General features: G+C 43.4%; 1 protein-coding gene across 3 annotated transcripts in view; it reads right to left on the bottom strand.

The window, feature by feature from the left end:
* Positions 1 to 16,646, bottom strand: part of PLCXD2 (phosphatidylinositol specific phospholipase C X domain containing 2) — a 47,959-nt gene extending 31,313 nt beyond the window's left edge. For all 3 annotated transcript variants that reach the window (XM_057697815.1, XM_057697817.1, XM_057697816.1), the window contains exon 1: positions 15,955 to 16,646. In XM_057697815.1, coding sequence (XP_057553798.1) covers positions 15,955 to 16,114 — 160 coding nt within the window. In that variant the 5' untranslated portion in view covers positions 16,115 to 16,646. The remainder of the gene's footprint in view (positions 1 to 15,954) is intronic.
* Positions 16,647 to 17,248: the final 602 nt, after the last annotated feature.

Raw genomic sequence — 17,248 nt, forward strand, 5'->3', positions numbered from 1 at the left:
ACACAAAGTGATGGGTTGAAAGGAAATTTGTACATTACACACAGCAGGGAAAGTGAAGGAAAACACACCCACCCTGGAAGACACATGTTCTGACCGGCACACACCTGCTAAAAGCCTCTGCTGATATTTCCACCCAGAGGCAGAGAGACTTTTCTCTGCTGGAGCCTTGCTGGGCTATTACTACACAGTCCACTTAAACCACTGGGCTGCTTTTGTTCTGAGTCAATAAAAAGCCTCCTAGATGTCTGGTCTTAAAAAAAAAAAACGAGTGACTTGTTCAGCCGGAACAGTCCTTCAAACACAACCATCCTCCTGGACGCTCAGGCATTAGAGGCCTGGCGTGGAAACACATGCCTCAGATGAAAAGAACACTGTTCGTTATTCCAACCAACACAGGGAACTGAAGTTACAGCCCCACACTAGCTCAATCTCCAACACTATGAATGTCTTTTATTCAGATGCAATTAAGCGAATGTGGCAAGACCAAGTTTTTACAGTTCTAGGATGGTTACCAGGATTTCTGCCGCCATCTGCTTAACTACTCTGTACCTCAATTTCTTCATCTGTAAAATGGAGATAATGATAGTACTTACATCACTGAGTTGTAAAGAGTAACCAGGTTTACATAAATCAAGTAGACCATATCCGACACCTGGTAAGTGCTTGATGAGTGTTATGTAATTAAGCGCTTCTTCTGCCTGTTTTTATTATTATTACTGTTACTACTACTGGTGCTACTACTAAAGCCTTGGGACACCTTGAGAAGACTGCCATGCAGTTATAAAATTTTGTCTCACTCTAGGCACTATTACTCACTTTCTCTGTGTGTCCTAGTTTCTCTTTAAATTAACCAGAAATATCTGTTCTTTAAATTCTTTGCAGATATTTCAAGATTTCATGTCTCTCTTTTCTTTCACTCACTCCCTGTTTCCCTATGAATCACTATACAAGTATACAGACACTGAGTATACGGAGAAGACAAAATCCAGTTGTGTATAGCAGAAAACAGGTCCCAGCGGCATATAAAGTGTTCCATTATGGAGGTGTGCACAGAAGTAGTTCTCGAGCTGTTTCTTGCGGGATGAACTGTAATTGGTCACGTGAAGTGAGGGGTATTGGGAGGCAGCGTGTTTCAAAGACTGGAGACATGAAGAGACAGTGTATTCTCTTTTGGGGTGTTTTTTAGGCCCTAAATCGTCACTGGCTCCCTAGAGTCTATGAGATAAGGCATATAAAGGGCTCAACATCACGTTGAAAACCTCTCTCAGTCTGTCTGTCCAGTGCTTTCTCATTTCTTCCTCCTGTTGCTTCTATAGTAAGCCGTGGGAGCCCTTCTCTGTTCCCTGAAGGTGCCCTTGCTTTCCCATCTCTGATTTTATTCATGTGGTTAATGCCCTCCTCCCCATATCAAAATCCCCCCCACCCCCCATCCCTCAGTGCTGCTCAGGTGCCCTCCCAGTGCAGGGCACTGTCCCTTAACCCCTGCCTGGAAGTAACCTCTCCCTTCTACTGGTCCCTAGCACAGTTTACTTGTTTGTTTACTGTGGTACTCACCTCATTCTGCTTTTATTGGTTTTACTTAAACCTTAGTATCTCTCCTACAAGATTATAAACTACAGCTTGTTAATTTTTTTAAGATTTCCTATAGTATCTAGTATGATGGTATAGGATGAAAGAGGATTGTTAATAATAATTGCTATATATCCAAAATTTATGCTTGTTTTGTACTAGGCAGTATTCTTAAGTCCATTGCAAGTATCATCTTACTTAATTCTTAAACACATTTGTTGTGTAGTAAAGAATTTAACCTTGCCCAAAGAGAGGTCTGGTCTTTGTCCTTGTCCTCTGGGAGGTAATCTCTTAAACCCTTGGAATATCCTGCCTGATAAGAGTATCTTTGTTTACCTGAGAGCTTTAGGACCACATCAAAAAGTCTAAGGATGAGATTTATGGCAAGGGTTTTGAGTCGTGTGGGAACAGGCTTGCTCTCTGGGGGGCTGGATGCTGAGATGAGCCACATGGACCCTCAACAAAGACTCTGGACACCAAGGATGGGGCCAGCTTCCCGGGTCAGTGACACTTTGTGTGTTGCCACACATCAACACCAGGACAGCAGCACTGTCCACGACGCCAGGGTAGAGGGCAACTGGAAACGCCACGTTTGGGACTTCCTGGACTCTTAGTGTGGCTGATTGTAATCTGTAGCCTTCAGCTGTACTAAACAGCAATTGAGTATAACAGCTTTCAGTGAGTTTTGTCAGTCCTTCTAGCAAATTATGAAACCTAAGGGTGACCTTGAGGACCCCCAAACTTGCAACTGGTGTCAGAGTGAGGGTGGTCTCATGGACTGCACTGCCTGTTACTCTGCACTTGTGAAATAAGTACTATAATTATCTCCATTTTACAGATGAGAAAACTATGAGACAGAGAGGTTAAAATTTTTATTTGAGGTTACATAACTAGGAGCTAGGATTTGATCCTAGGGCCATTAAAACAGAACCCATACTTGGAACTACTTCTTTATACTGCTCCAATGTGAATAAAAGTTAAAGATAGATATAAGACTAAAAATTATTAAGAGTAGGCATGAAAATAAACATGTTCTTAAATGCTGAAGATGTTTAGGGCAGCTTTTGTAGAAACGCATCTCGTATTATGACTCAGGTATTTAATCTCTATGAATATTGCAGTAAATTTGCTCTGAACAGATTGCAATTGTGCATATTAAAATATCTCTGTGGCCTGAGATAAGAACACATTTATTTGTAAAAATATGTATGACAATTGGGCCTTATGGCTATTGAATATAGCAAAAGATTTGTTTAAAAAACAACAACAACAAAAAACCCTTAGAGTCCTTGGGAACAACCTCATTGTCCCCTGCCTCTCTATTTTAATGACTTGTTGTGACTCAGGTCACAATCATTTGTCTGTGAGCTCACGTGACACAACCAAGCAGATTTAACTGCTCTTTGCCTTGTTCTGCTTGGGACACTGGTGGTAATGGTCTCCATGTCTGTCACTGACAGCTGACTGTGAGATTTTGAGGATTGGACCATGTCTAATTCATGCCCATATCTCCACACTCAGTAAGTTTCTGGCATATGGTAGGTACTGAATACATGTATATAGAATAAGTGCAAGCATGCTCAGTTGAATGTACAGCTGTTTAGAGAGTTGCTCAGGGCAGATGAGCCTAGGTCTCCTGATCCTTTCCCAAACTTGTCTTTGGTCCATTCATCTTCTTTAAATAGGCAGAGTTCACTCTCTGCACCTCCTCTCCCCCAGCACCTGTATGCCCCCAGTTCCTTTATCTCCATTTATCCTTCTAGCTTGAGTTATCTGGGTCAATGAAGAGGAATGTGTTGGAAAACACAGAGAACAAAAATAAACCAGAAAGGATGACTAAAAGAGCAGCTAGAATAAAATACTGCATTGAACAATTTAAAAGGAAAAGTCCCAGAGAGTAGATTTCCTGCAACTTAAGCCCATGTAAATTATCTTTTAATAACCTCTCCTTGGGGCTTCCCATCTCATGCACTTAAATTAGGTCCTTGGGAAAATCAGCATTTGTAGAGAACTTGACAACACATGGATAAGTGCGGAAAGGCTGAGGCACCTTTAGGCTATACAAAATATAGCCCACATGGATCTAAGGTTCAAGATCAGGGGACTGCTTAGCACTTTCCCAAACCAAAGAATAATATCTTTAAAGCTTGCCAAACCAACGGGATAAACGTGACCCATCATACTTGATTATTTTCCATGGGGCACGTGGGAGAGTATGAATAATAACCATTATACTGTCAGCAGAATCTGAGAGGGCCATGTGGCCAATTTAATTTTTAATCAGCTGTCTATTTAATTCGTAATGATTCACAGTGCAACAAAGCAACTGTGTTTTGAAGCAAGGCAGAACATTTGGAAGCAGAGAATGTTCATCAACGTATTTTTTATGTTCTGAGAAGTCAAGGGGCGTCCCACTGTCTGAGGACAGACATCAGCCTGGGAATCCAGAGCGCTGGTCCTGGTCTAGACCAACCGGCTAGATGAGCTAGAGGAAACTGAAGTAAATCAGAGGTTCTCAGGGCGCTTTCAGCCCTGGAGTGTTGTCAAATGAAGTATTTATATATGTAAAAAAATGCAAATAGAGCTTCACTGGTGAAAGATCTGTCCACACAGGCCCACTTCTGGCCTAGGGGTGCCCTTGCGGGGCTCAAGAGGGAGCCAAGCCTCACAAGAACTCTGCAGGGCATCAAAGTAATTCATTGCCCTAGACCGTCTCCAGATCAGCTCCAATATCCTATGATTTGTGCGAGTCAAAGGGTTTTCAAGTCCATGTACGGGAGGCATTCTATATAGGTGGGTATCTGTTTTTCTTTGAAAGACTTCCTCTTCCTTAAACGTCCAATAGACGCTAATACCCAAATAAGATACTGTATAGGTAATTCATTAATAAAAAAATATTCCTCTATTTTGCTAATTATCACTCTGCTCTTTTTCTAAACAGATGGCATCCTCTTTGGTAAAATAACACCTCACAAAGGGCACTGGGTCATCCCCTGATGAGCCTTCAGGGGATGGGATAATCATATTTGAACAACCTTTCAACACAAAAGAAAGAACAATATGAAGGTTTAGGGAAAACAAGAAAATGTCTAGGGTAGAAGAAAAAGTTACACTAAATATTCTATTACAAAATTCTCCTGCTTTTACTAAGCCTCTTGGTGTAACCCTGGATGTCGATGTGTAAAATAAATGGTATTTGATAATGTGGTAATGTAACTAAAAGCTTCCATTTCACAGTGGTTTGCCGTGCAGTGCACATAGCCAACCCCACCCCCACCCCATCCCCAAGCTGCCAATATGGTAGGTCAAAGAGTGAAACTAGGAATGACAGAATTCATGCCAAACAAGAAGAACACTAAATGAGCTTGGGAGGGTCACTTATCTGGGACCAAATGTTCAGGATAGATTTCTGGGAAAGTAGTAAAATTTTGAAATCTAAAATTTAAAAAAAAAAAAATATATATATATATATAAATGAAAACACTAAATTCAAACTCAAATCATCTTATACTGAATATAACAGTAGCTGTACGTGCGTGTAGGGGGTTGGGCAAATTGTAAGATTTAGCTCTGAAATCATTTCCACTGGATGCTATCTGTCCCTTCTCCCAATTCTGAAAGGTCCCACGAGTACCTCAAACTCAGCATATTCCAAACTAAGCATATATGTTTCCCTCCATCACCACTGAAACTGCTCCTTCTCCTGTATCCCTGTTTCTGGGAATGCCATCCTCCTCCTACCAGCTACCCAAGACAGTTGTACCTTCTCTTTTACCCTCCAATAAGTTGCCAAGTCCTGCTGATACTTCCTCCTAAATATCTCCTGTGTCTGTCCCTTTTCCTTCATCCACATGCTCACCCTCCTCCTCAGGTCAGTATCATCTCCCACTTGGATGACCTCAGCAGCAACCTAAGTGGTCTCCTTGGCTATAGTACTTCCTAACTCAACTACCTTTTGTGGACAGCAGCCAGTGATCTTTCCAAAACACAAAGCTGCTCTGTCATTCATCTGCTTGATACCGTTCCTACAATTGTTAAGGTAAAGCTAAATCATTTTAACATGGCTTATGAGACCTCTCAGTATCTGCCTCTTTACTCCTTGCCCCTTCTTCCTTGCTTACGGTAAACTACAATGAATCATTTGGGTTTGTTAAATGGCCCATTTTCTCTCTTCGAGGTCTTCACCCGTATTGTTTCCTCTCCTAGGACACCCCTAGCCTTGCTGCTCTTATCCTGGGGGCTAGTTCCTATGGATTCTTCAGATTGCAGTGTATTCATCACTTCCTCCTGGGGGCCTCCCTGGACTCCCAAGCTGTGTGAAGATATCCCTGCTATAGGCTTCTTCCAATAGTAATCTCTACCTCTCCTATCATCTTACATAGCATTCTGTAATATGACTGTTTGATTAAAGGTCCATTTCTCCAACTAGACCGTAAGCTCTTTGAAGGCAGGAACCATGTCTGTATTGATCATCACTGAATTACCGGTGCCCAGGAGAGGGCCTGGCATATGGAAGATAATCAACGTATATGTATTAAATAGAATGAAAGAAATAATGAATTTCTCATTATTACCCTTCCGCATCCCTAATAACTGATGGGTCATTTTGTTCCTCTTCACACATATGCAATTATTTTAGGGCATTTAATCTACTCCTGACCAAGTCTTTCAGTGGCTGCTTTTTGCCTGCGGGATAATGTTTAATGTTTAATCCTGGCATGATACATAAGGCTCAGTAGCCTACTTTTCCAGCGTCATCTCCGTTACTTTCTTTAAATGAAATCGATGCTTGGGTTTCCTTAAGGAAACCCTATCTCTCAGTGCTTGGTACCTCTGCAGTGTGTCGCTCTTCCCTCTACCTGTAACACCTGGATATTTACTAATGGCTCTTTATGATTCAACCCAAGGGTCATCTCCTCTTGGAAGCCCAACCTACTAAGCCTTCCTCCTCCTACCAGTAATAGAATTGGTATTGGCTTTCTGAGTGTTATTGTAACCCTGTGCATTTTTCTCCATGGTGTTTGAATTTTGGCTTTCTTCTCTTATAAGATCAGAACTTCATGAAGAGCAGGGAGAAGGATCCTATCGGTCTCCATATTCACCTAAGTTAACACAGTACCTGATACAAAAGGGCACTTGATAAATATCCTTTGAATAAATACTTTCCCTTTAAATGAATACATTTTTAAAATACAGGCAATGGGAACCAAAAGAAGCAAAATCAGCAAACAAGCACCAGTAATTTTTTTTAGCCGAGCTGACATGATGTGCCCATTTAATTCTTATATAATTCTTATGAGAATCTATATGGACACCTCCTGCCAGGATGATCATTTAAACTCAAACCCAGGGAGGGAGGGAGGGACGCTGCCTTCACCTTTATTTGTTCAGTATGTTTTTTTCATCTGGCTTCAACTGCACTTTAAGAATGTTGCTTTCAGTATATAAGCCTTCAAATTGTACATGTTCATAAAATATTTCTCTCAGTCTGCCAGAGTCTAGGATTTCTCAGTCCCACCATTGTTGCAGGTGCCTCTGCACTCCAAGACATTTGCATTACGAGGTACAACTGTTTCCTATTTTTCCTTTATTTAGATTTTGTTAGGTCTGCACAGAGAAAAAAAAAAATAGAATATTCCCCAAGAAGACAGAATACCTTCCAGCCAACAGTTCTAGAATAATTGGAAATCACTTTTGAAAATCCTGTTATTCTCTTAGAAAACGTCAACTGCTTAGCAGACAATGAATCCAAAAAAGACTGTCGATGTTTCACAGATAATACAAGCTAGACACGCCCCTGAGAGCGGTGCAGGCCTCAGTAGCCAAACCCACGTGATCTGGGCACTACCTAGGGATCTGCTAATGCCATCCTCCCAGGGGCTGTTTGAGCCTCATGGGCGTTCAGCAATATAACACACGTTCCTGTAGATGTGAGAAAGTGGAAGGACTCCTACTTACCCACGTGTGTAAATACTCAGACAGATTTAGTCACAGTTCTTCTCCACCTAAATTTGGTTCTTGACGTGTGTTCAAATTCTTTTCACGCACACAAATACACCCACTTATTACAATGTCTATAAATAATCCCTTCTCTGCAGACCTGTTTGAAACTCTAATTAGGGTTAGTCAGCATTTACAAAGTGGTTTGTGCTTCTCCCAAAGGCAAAGTTACAGGAGCTAAAGCATTGCACAACCATCCCCTCTAGTGCACCTGTACAAGCTCTTAGAGGCCGGGGCGCGGGCGGGGTGGAGGAGCCAGCCTGTCATGTGGAGTGGAGGTCAGGTCAGGGCACGTGTCAGAAACCAAATCCTCAGCCTCAGAAGCTTGTCTGAAACAGCAGCGTGCACGTGACAGCGGCAGGCTCCTAGGGTCTGAAAGGTCAGTGTGCATGTCTTGCAGGATGTGTATAAAGGGAGAAGCAATAGCAGGCAGTAGAATTTGGGCTCTCCTGAGGGTGAGGCTAAGGTCACGGCTTGGTGTGTGCGCACTATGTGTTGGGTGATGGGTAGTATGTGCGTGTGTGTGCGTATGTGTGAGTGATACATACGTTTGGAGGGACCATGAAGCTATTCCAAGGCTGGAGAGGGAGTTATAAAATATGTAAAAAGGTTTGTTTAAAGGAAAGTATTTTGCAACATTTCTACTCTTGCTCTGGGGACAAAATAACTGGATTAGGAGGGTAAGTGATGGGGCCGTGGGGAGAGCAGAAGCCAAGTTAGCAATATGGTCCTGTCACAGAGAGTTACATTTTTCCGAAAGGCACTGGATGGCTGGAGGTGACAAAGTTTGACAGCTGCACTTGGGATGGGAGGGCAGAGTTGCTAAAGAGGATTTTCTGGCTCTCCTGATCAGCTGCCCTCAGACTGCATTTAAGACTCCCTTGGTCCACACATTCTGGGCAACCCTCCACGTAGCCTTCCCTTAACTCGAAGTCCCCTGGAGAGGATGGCCATTCAAGTTATCCTGACCTGATCAGACAGAGAACACTGAGCCCCATGGCTTGATTGGAAGGTCAGCATCTTAACTAGACTGCAAAATACTTGAGGGTATAGACTGCATTTTACAGTATATAAGAGATACAGACTCTTTTTTGTTGTTGTCCATTTTAGACACAGGCTTTCTATAAATAACTATTAAGATTAATTTTTTTAAAAGACACTATTTTGTGACAGAGACTGTTCTTAGTGTGCTATGTGAATTAATTTATTTCTCACACTAACCAAATGAGGTAGTGCTATTATTACCTCTGTTTTACAGAGAAGAACACTGAGGCACAGAGAGGTTAAGTAACTTGGCCAAGGTTACAGAATCATGAGGGGCAGAGTTGGGATTCAAATTCAGACACTGTGGCTTTAGCGGTAATACTCTAAACCAATCCATGGTTCTGCTTCTTACAGACACGTATGCTTCCTGAATTCCTTGTGGCTTTGTGTGACTGGGGCACGGGAAGGATTTCAGGGGGTGATGAACATATTTAGAAAAGAAACCTACTAATGTAAACACTAAATCATAGTCTCTTTTTATTCCTCACCATGACTACCTGGAGAAAAAAAATTGAAAAATAGCAACAGAAACCTATTCCCACTTGAGAGACGGTTTTGGTTCCGTGCGATTTTATTCTTGATTGGGTCAGCCCTGGTAGATTCTGCTTGGTCCTTGGTTTCCCACAGTCTCAGATTCTGTAGGAGAATGAGGCCAATTCATGGCTCACAATATCCCCAGAGTGGAGCCAATCTAAACTTCTAGTTCTACAATGTATCTTGCACCCTTTTGGGTCCCCATTCCTGTGAGATGCACCAGACCTGGTCCAACTTTCAGAAGCAGGATCTGGGTAATGATTCCCTGTGTCCTGCCCCCGTAATGATTTCTGTCTCCCTGTCACACATGTGGGACCATAGGAGAAGAGCTATAGAAATAGCCAAGTGGTCAAAGGCAGGTCTGCATAGGAAAAGGATAGGATTCTAGAAAGGTGACAAAGGAGAGAAGGGAGTATCATCGGAAAGATGAGAGCAGAAAATGCTCTGGGAATTGGAGAGCAGTGAGGAGGTCTGAGCAAGGGCTGGTGCTGGAAAGGAAGAGGCTGGGATACAGGCCAGGTCAGTGGAAGGAAGAAGCAGGGGGAACAAGAAAGGAGGGCAGGCTGAGGCTGCAAACGAGACAGGAAACATGAGACGCTCACATCTGACAAGGGAAGAAGGAAGGCAGAAAGGATGCAGGGTGAAAGAACTGTTCCTAGAGCAGAAGTGACACCCGAGATCTGCTTTTGACCTTTCTGGCCATCATACTCTGCCTCAGAATTTCCATTTCTAATGAGGCGCTGTGATAAGCCTTCTCTAGAGCTATAGGAATATTATGCAAAGATAACAAGAAATGGATTGAAAAATATTCAGAGTGCTTCATATGGCATTCACAGAAGGTGAACCTAACCTATGCATTCAGTCTGGCTCTGATCACAGTTGAAAATGCTGGTGGCTGCAAGCCGCTTTTCCAGCATCCTCACTCTCCTGCTCCGTGCACTAAAAGATTCACTCAACAGTTACCAACGATGGAGCTGCTACCCTGTACTAGGACTTAGGGTGGTAAAGGGAAATAAGCCATGTTCTCCGTGTATAAGTTGTTCATAGATGATGCGGAAGACAGATACCTAGAAATAACAATGTGTGGAGAAGTGCAATGATAAAGACATTACCGAAGCATGACTGAGGGGCAGCAGAGGGAGTTCTCCACTCATTTCCCAAATATACCCCCATCCCTTAGCTTAACTGGTTTATTTCAAGTGGAAAGCTCCCTTCCAAACCCTGACCCCCAGGCCACATTCCTTGAAATTTTGACCATTCTTCAAATCCCAGGTCAAATATCATTTTTTTCAACAAAGAAGTTCCTACTCTTAAAAGCTGAAATTAATCTTTCCATTCTGTGTGCAGCTGTAACACTTTATTTACATCTCTGTTTTAGTATTTACCCCACTACCTTTTTAAAATTGTGTATGGTGAAGAGATATATATGTATATATATATACATGTGTGTGTGTGTGTGAATATCTCTATCACTAGATTGTAAGCTTGTTTGACAGTAGGGTTGATGCCTGATTCACCTCTGGGTCTCCAAAGGCCTGAGTATGGAGGTTTTTTAAGATGTACTCAGAGTCTGTTCAATTTGAACTACTCTACAGTCCGTTTTAGGATGCTGAAGGGCACATGCCAAAAATAATTTCTTGTTCGGAAGAGGCATAAAAGAAATGACCTTTAGACAAAAATGATCCAATCATTCTCCTGTTTGGAGGCAAACAGGCAAAAAATAAAAAACAAGCAAAAACCCTTCAAACTAATCAAAGAATTTTTAATTTGGAAAGGACTCTACATTTCACTTAATCCAACATCTTAATTACATGAGGAAACTAAGTCCTGAGAAATTCAGATACTTCTACAGTATCACAGAGCCAGAATGAAAAATATCAAATTTCTAGACCCTTAAGTTCGAGGCTCTTGCCAGTAAACCAAACAGTTTTACCTTTATTAAAAAGAAGGGAGAGATAGCTTCCTCCTCAAGAAGGCAGACAGCAGTATCAAGCAGTATCAGCAGTATTTTGTCTTGTGTAACTGAAAACCACAGCCACAGAAAGGCAAAGAAAATGAAAAAGCAGAGGACTTTGTACCAGATGAAGGGACAGGATAAAAACCCACAAAAACAATCAAATGAAGAGAAGACAGGCACCCTTACAGAAAAAGAATTCAGAATAATGATGGTGAAGATGATCCAGGACTTTGAATAAAGACTGGATGCAAAGATTGAAAAGTTTACCAAAGACCTAGAAGAATTAAAGAACAAACAAACAGAGATATGCAACACAATAACTGAAATGAAAAATACACTAGAAGGAACCAATAGCAGATTAAACTGAGGCAGAAGGGCAAATAAGTGACCTGGAAGACAGAATGTGAAAATCACTGATGCAGAAAAGAATAAGGAAAAAAGAATGAAAAGAACTGAAGACAGCCTAAGAGACCTCTGGGACAATGTTAAACTCGCCAACATTCTCATTATAGGGGTCCCAGAAGGAGAAGAGAGAGAAAGGACCCGAGAAAATATTGGAAGAGATTCTAGTGGAAAACTTCCCTAACATGGGAAAGGAAATAGCTACCCAAGTCCAGGAAGCACAGAGAGTCCCAGGCAGGATAAACCCAAGGAGATACACACCAAGACATATAGAAGTCAAATTGACAAAAATTAAAGACAGACAAATGTTATTAAAAGCAACAAGGGAAAAACGACAAATAACATACAAGGGAACTCCCATAAGGTTAACAGCTGATTTCTCAGCAGAAACTCTGCAAGCCAGAAGTGAGTGGCATGACATAATTCAAGTGATGAAAGGGAAGAACCTACAACCAAGAATACTCTGTCCAGCAAGGATCTCATTCAGATTTGACGGAGAAATCAAAAGCTTTACAGACAAGCAACAGCTAAGAGAATTCAGCGCCACCAAACCAGCCCTACAACAAATGCTAAAGGAACTTCTCTGAGCGGGAAACATAAGAGAAGAAAAGGACCTACAAAAACAAAAACAAAACAATTAAGAAAATGGTAATAGGAACATACATGTCAATAATTACCTTGAATGTAAATGGACTAAATGCCCCAACCAAAAGACAAAGACTGGCTGAATGGACACAAAAACAAGACCTGTATATATGCTGTCTACAAGAGACCCACTTCAGACCTAGGGACACATACAGACAGAAAGTGAGGGGATGGAAAATGATATTCCATGCAAACGAAAATCAAAAGAAAGCTGGAGTAGCAACAGTCACATCAGATAAAATAGACTTTAAAATAAAAAATGTTACAAGAGACAAGAAAGGACATTACATAAAGATCAAGGAATCCATCCAAGAGGAGGAGATACCAATTATAAATATATATGCACCCAATATAGGAGCCCCTCAATATATAAGGCAAATGCTAACAACTATGAAAGAGGAAATGCAAGGCAGAAATAGAGACACAGATGTAGAGAACAGACACATGGACACCAAGTGGGGAAAGCAGGGAGGGTTGGGGGGGGGGATGAATTGGGAGATTGGGATACCAAATTGTACACTCTAAATATATGCTGTTTATTGTTTGTTAACTGTATCTCAATAAAATTTCTAAAAAAAAAAAAAAGGAAAATCATGGTTAAAAAAAGAGATAGTGCTGAAATATACAGAAAAGAACTCATTGAAAAGCTGTATACATTATAGAAAAAATTTTTTCCTGTCAGTCCATTTGTCCATAAAGAAAATATGCTTTCACTAACACTGGCAAGATCGTAGAGTTTAAAGCTTTAATTTAAAAATCTGACTTTTGCAGTTTCCAGATTTTTTACCCTTAGGGTCTCCAATTATTCTATGCAGTTGACAGGGAGAATTGTTTTGAGGTTCTTCTCCAAGATATGCCAACACGTTTGGGTGACACTGGTCATTAACAGGTGTTCTTAACAGGTGTGGAAGTGAAATAATACATCAAGGCTTTGTTGAGAGGTGCATGTTCACACCTGCTCTCTCCCATCACGATCTAGGCAAACGCAGCAGAGGCACTCAAACCTGACATAGTTTACTCCATCCCAGTTCTGCTACTAATCAGAACCCCTGCCTTTTCCCTGTCCTTCCCTCTGTTACTGCTGCCCCACCCCCAACCTGACAGAGTCGACCCCATATTACAGATGCCCTGGGTTGGCACATACAAGCACACAGGCACATACAGAATAGGTCTGAGCCCTAAATGTGAACTTAAAACTTGCTGGATTCCAATTTCAAGTAAGGATAACTTACTGGGTTCCGATTCTGAATCAGAATATATATGCATATGCAGATACATACGTATGAAAATTATATACTTATATTACAGATATGTAATATGTACACATATCTATGTGTATATCTAGCTGGATAGTGATATATAATCACCCAGATAAAAACCACCTAGTTTCAAAAACTCTTTCATTTGCGGCAGAAGATAGTCTGTGAAACCTGATTTTCAGTTAGAGAATTCTCCCCACTTCCCCCAGCTGCTCGGCACGTTCCGAGGCCTTCTTAGGGGTACAGGGACAGTGCATGGTTTTGGAGCCAGCTAAGTAGGGGCTTAACTATCAGTTCTGCTGTTTACTACTTGTGTGATCTTGAGAAAATTACTTAACCTCTCTGGACAATAATTTTCTTATTTCTAAAATGAGGATGTTACTACCCATCTTGGAGGTGTAAGGATTTGAAGTAATATATGCTGGTGGGTACTGCAGGGGAGTGCTCAGTGAATCATAGCTGTTATGATGAAGGCGATGATGAGGGGGGAGAGGAAGAGAGGAATAGAGAGGAAGATGATGGCCTCCACCTCCTGAATGCCGTCTGTATTTCAAAATCTCTCAGTAAGTCTTGGCAGAACTTGACTGCTAGTCCTTAACTGGGGAATATTCAGCTTGAGGTAAGGAAAAGAGAACTAGTGGTGAGACGGGGTGCAGAGGGTGGGGAGGAGGGGGAAAGGGTCCATGAATGGCTAGCACTTAACATGTGATTTTCCTGTCGTGAGCTTTATGTATGTATATACGTACACTCATGTCCCTTCCACTGCTGAGAAAAGGGCATTCACAGCAATGAATTCAATATCTTTTGGGGAGTCGAGGATTGCTTTTGTTGTTGTTGTTTTTCTTTTTTAGAAGGACTGGACTTCACAAAGCAGAGTGAACAAATTCCTGTGTTCCCACGGTGTCTAACCACAGAATTTCCAGTTACAGCAGCAGGTCCTGTTATTTACAAACTCTGGAAATTCTAGTAATCGGGAGATACTCTATAGATTGCAGAACAAATGCCCAGCTCCTTTCTGGAGTCAGAGTGTACAGCCACACCATGGGCAGGGCTGCTGCTGTGGTTTGAACTGTCAAAAGTACAACAGGAAGGAGGAAGCCCCAGCCTAACCGGACATGCCCCGAATGATAGAGCCATTTAGTGCCTGCCTAAGATGCCATTCTGTTTGCAAACGCATACTATTTGCCATACCACCTGACAAAACAAGTCCATCAGAAAGCCTGAAGACAAATGACTCATGTTAAAAGAAGACTGTGCGTTATTTCAGTGATGACTCCACAGGCGTCAGTTAAACACGGAAGAGACATCTTCTAAAGCATGACCATCTGGCATTTCCCAAGGAGCAGTAGTCAACGGCTGATAAAGCACAAGTGATCATAACTATAAAGAGACTTAGCAACCCTCTCCTTGCTCAAAAGCAACAAGAGCCCATGAGGACAATGAACCTAGAAGGCCTCCAAAAGAAGAGGCGACTAAGGAAAGGCTGCATCTGAAGCCAGCACGGCTCTTCCTCATGCATAGAAGGTGAAGACCTAGGGTTGCGTGAGGTCATCTTGTCTGCCACCAAAAAGCAGACTGCTCCTGGGGATGCTTGGGGGTGAAGTCAATTGTTATGTCTCCAGGTGAGAGAAAGGATTGGCAGTGGTCCATTCTGCTCCTCCTGGGAATGCTTTCCAAGCATCAGAATCTAGGACTGTGCCCAGTACACGAGATCAAGATCACTGTAGTCCAAACCTCCTTCCCTAGAAACCAAGCTTTAACCAGCTTTTGAATGGAAGGAAGAAGACACATTTCACAAATCTAAAGAGAGTGATGTCACAGTACAAAACCCCCAGGAGAGAGAGTGTGGCTGGTGCAGAAGTGCTTTTCAAGGCTTCGGTTCTAGATGAGCCAGGCAGACACCTGTATATACACAGGCAAAGATTCAAACACCACCACCTCATCACACCTAATGACTGCCTGTGATGAACACTTGCATTCTCTATTTCTGGCTTTTCCAACAACAATAATGTGTGTCTTTATACTCAGTCCTAGTTCTGAACCTCTTCTTAAATGCTAATCTGTTTTTCGTTCCTCCACTACGCAAAGTCAGATAAATGAGAAAGGAAATACTTTACAGTGTTAATTTTGATCCAGATCTACAACTGTTAATGACTTTTTATCCATTACCCTCGATCCCGCCTTTTCATTTTGAGTGATTCAAGAAAACGCACCCTTCACATACCCTGGCCCCAACATTGAGAAGGTAATGTTCTCAGAATTTGTTCATCAAGTAAAACCAAAACAAAACAAAAAGACCCAAACCAACAAGCAAACAAAAAATGGCGCTTCCATTCTCGAGTCCCCTTTGCCAATGATGCAGTGTACTTAAATCTCTTTACAGCAGCCCCTGCAGTGTTAAGTTTTTAGTTGGAAATAAGAAGAGGTTTAGTTAAGGTCACTGACAATTATTTTCTCAGCACAATAGAAAAACAGTCCAACCCATTAACAACACTAAAATGGCAGAAGCAAACACAGTGGGAATAAGTAGGAATAGAAGAATACCTGGGATTGCCAGATTGGAAAGGGGGACGTTGTGGAGGTGAGCAGGGAGCGAGGCCATCCAGTCGGCATTGCAGACCTCCAATGTCTTTGTCCCGCTGGGGTTGGGGGAGCAGATGGTCCCCATCCTGAGTTTCCTCCTTACCTTCCTAACCGCTAGCATCCCTTTATGTCAGTCAGTGAACTGCTCGGGCTCAGCCCAGTGCCACTCACTCAGCGATCATCATTGCCCCGGGGACTCTCTAGCATTTCAGGGCCACCTTTGTCACGCCAGTCTTGCGAAAAGGCCTTTCTGCCGGGGGAGACACGGCAAGGACGTGGTTCCCTAGCCCCCAGCACCCGCAGTCCCCACCTTCTCCGGCCCGGCCGCTGTTCCCTTAATCTGCTCAGACCCGGCTCCTTTCAACTTCTTACGTTCCCGCTCTGGAGCCGGGGGAAGGTAGGCCCCTCGAGAGAAATCCCACAGAAACTGAACGTCCTACGAGCAGCCACGCCCGGAGCCACTCACACCACAGGTACCCACCCGGCAGACAGACACGCCGGTGGGTGTATACACACGTGAGCGCCCGGACGCACCATCCTCGGCCTGATTTACGCTTCCATGTGTGTCACTGGGCTGCCACATAAGCTGGGCCTGCCTGCTCTGCCTGCCCCGGCTCCCCGGCACAGGTCCCCTGCCCTGTGGCTTCCAGGAGGCGCTCAGAGGTGTAACCGGCGGCACCCGGACTCGCGGCTGCCCCGCCCCGCACTGCTGGGCAGATTTGCCGGGCAAGGCGGCTCGTGATTGGCCGCTGGCGGGGCGCGCTCCCATTGGCCCGCACCCTCCCCGGCTGCCCCTCCGAGCGGCGCCCACCCTCCTGCGGCCAGCCTGTTACTCCGGCCTTCCGGCGCGTAGGCCAGGAGTCCCCAGCCCCCGGGCCACCGACCTCGGCCTGTTAGGAACCGGCCGCAAAGCAGGAGGTGAGTGGCGGGCCAAAGAGGCTTCATCTGCTGCTCCCCATCCTTCGCTTTACCGTCTGAACCATCACCCCCCCCCCCCCCCCACCTCCTCAATTCGTGGAAAAATTGTCTCCAGGGAACCGGCCCCTGGTGCCAAAAAGGTTGGGGACCACCGGCATAGACAGCTGCCGCCGCAGGGACTGCAGGCCGGGGATCCTGCACGCTTGGACCAGTCAGGTCTTGGATCGATCGGACAGGTCTTTCCACTGGCCTTTCACGCTGGCAGGGTCAGGTTAAACGCAACCACACACCTATCTTTCCTTCTTTCCCCTACACACACACATCACACACACACACA

This window comes from Hippopotamus amphibius, chromosome 10 (genome assembly GCF_030028045.1).
Source record: "Hippopotamus amphibius kiboko isolate mHipAmp2 chromosome 10, mHipAmp2.hap2, whole genome shotgun sequence".
Classification (NCBI taxonomy): domain Eukaryota; kingdom Metazoa; phylum Chordata; class Mammalia; order Artiodactyla; family Hippopotamidae; genus Hippopotamus; species Hippopotamus amphibius.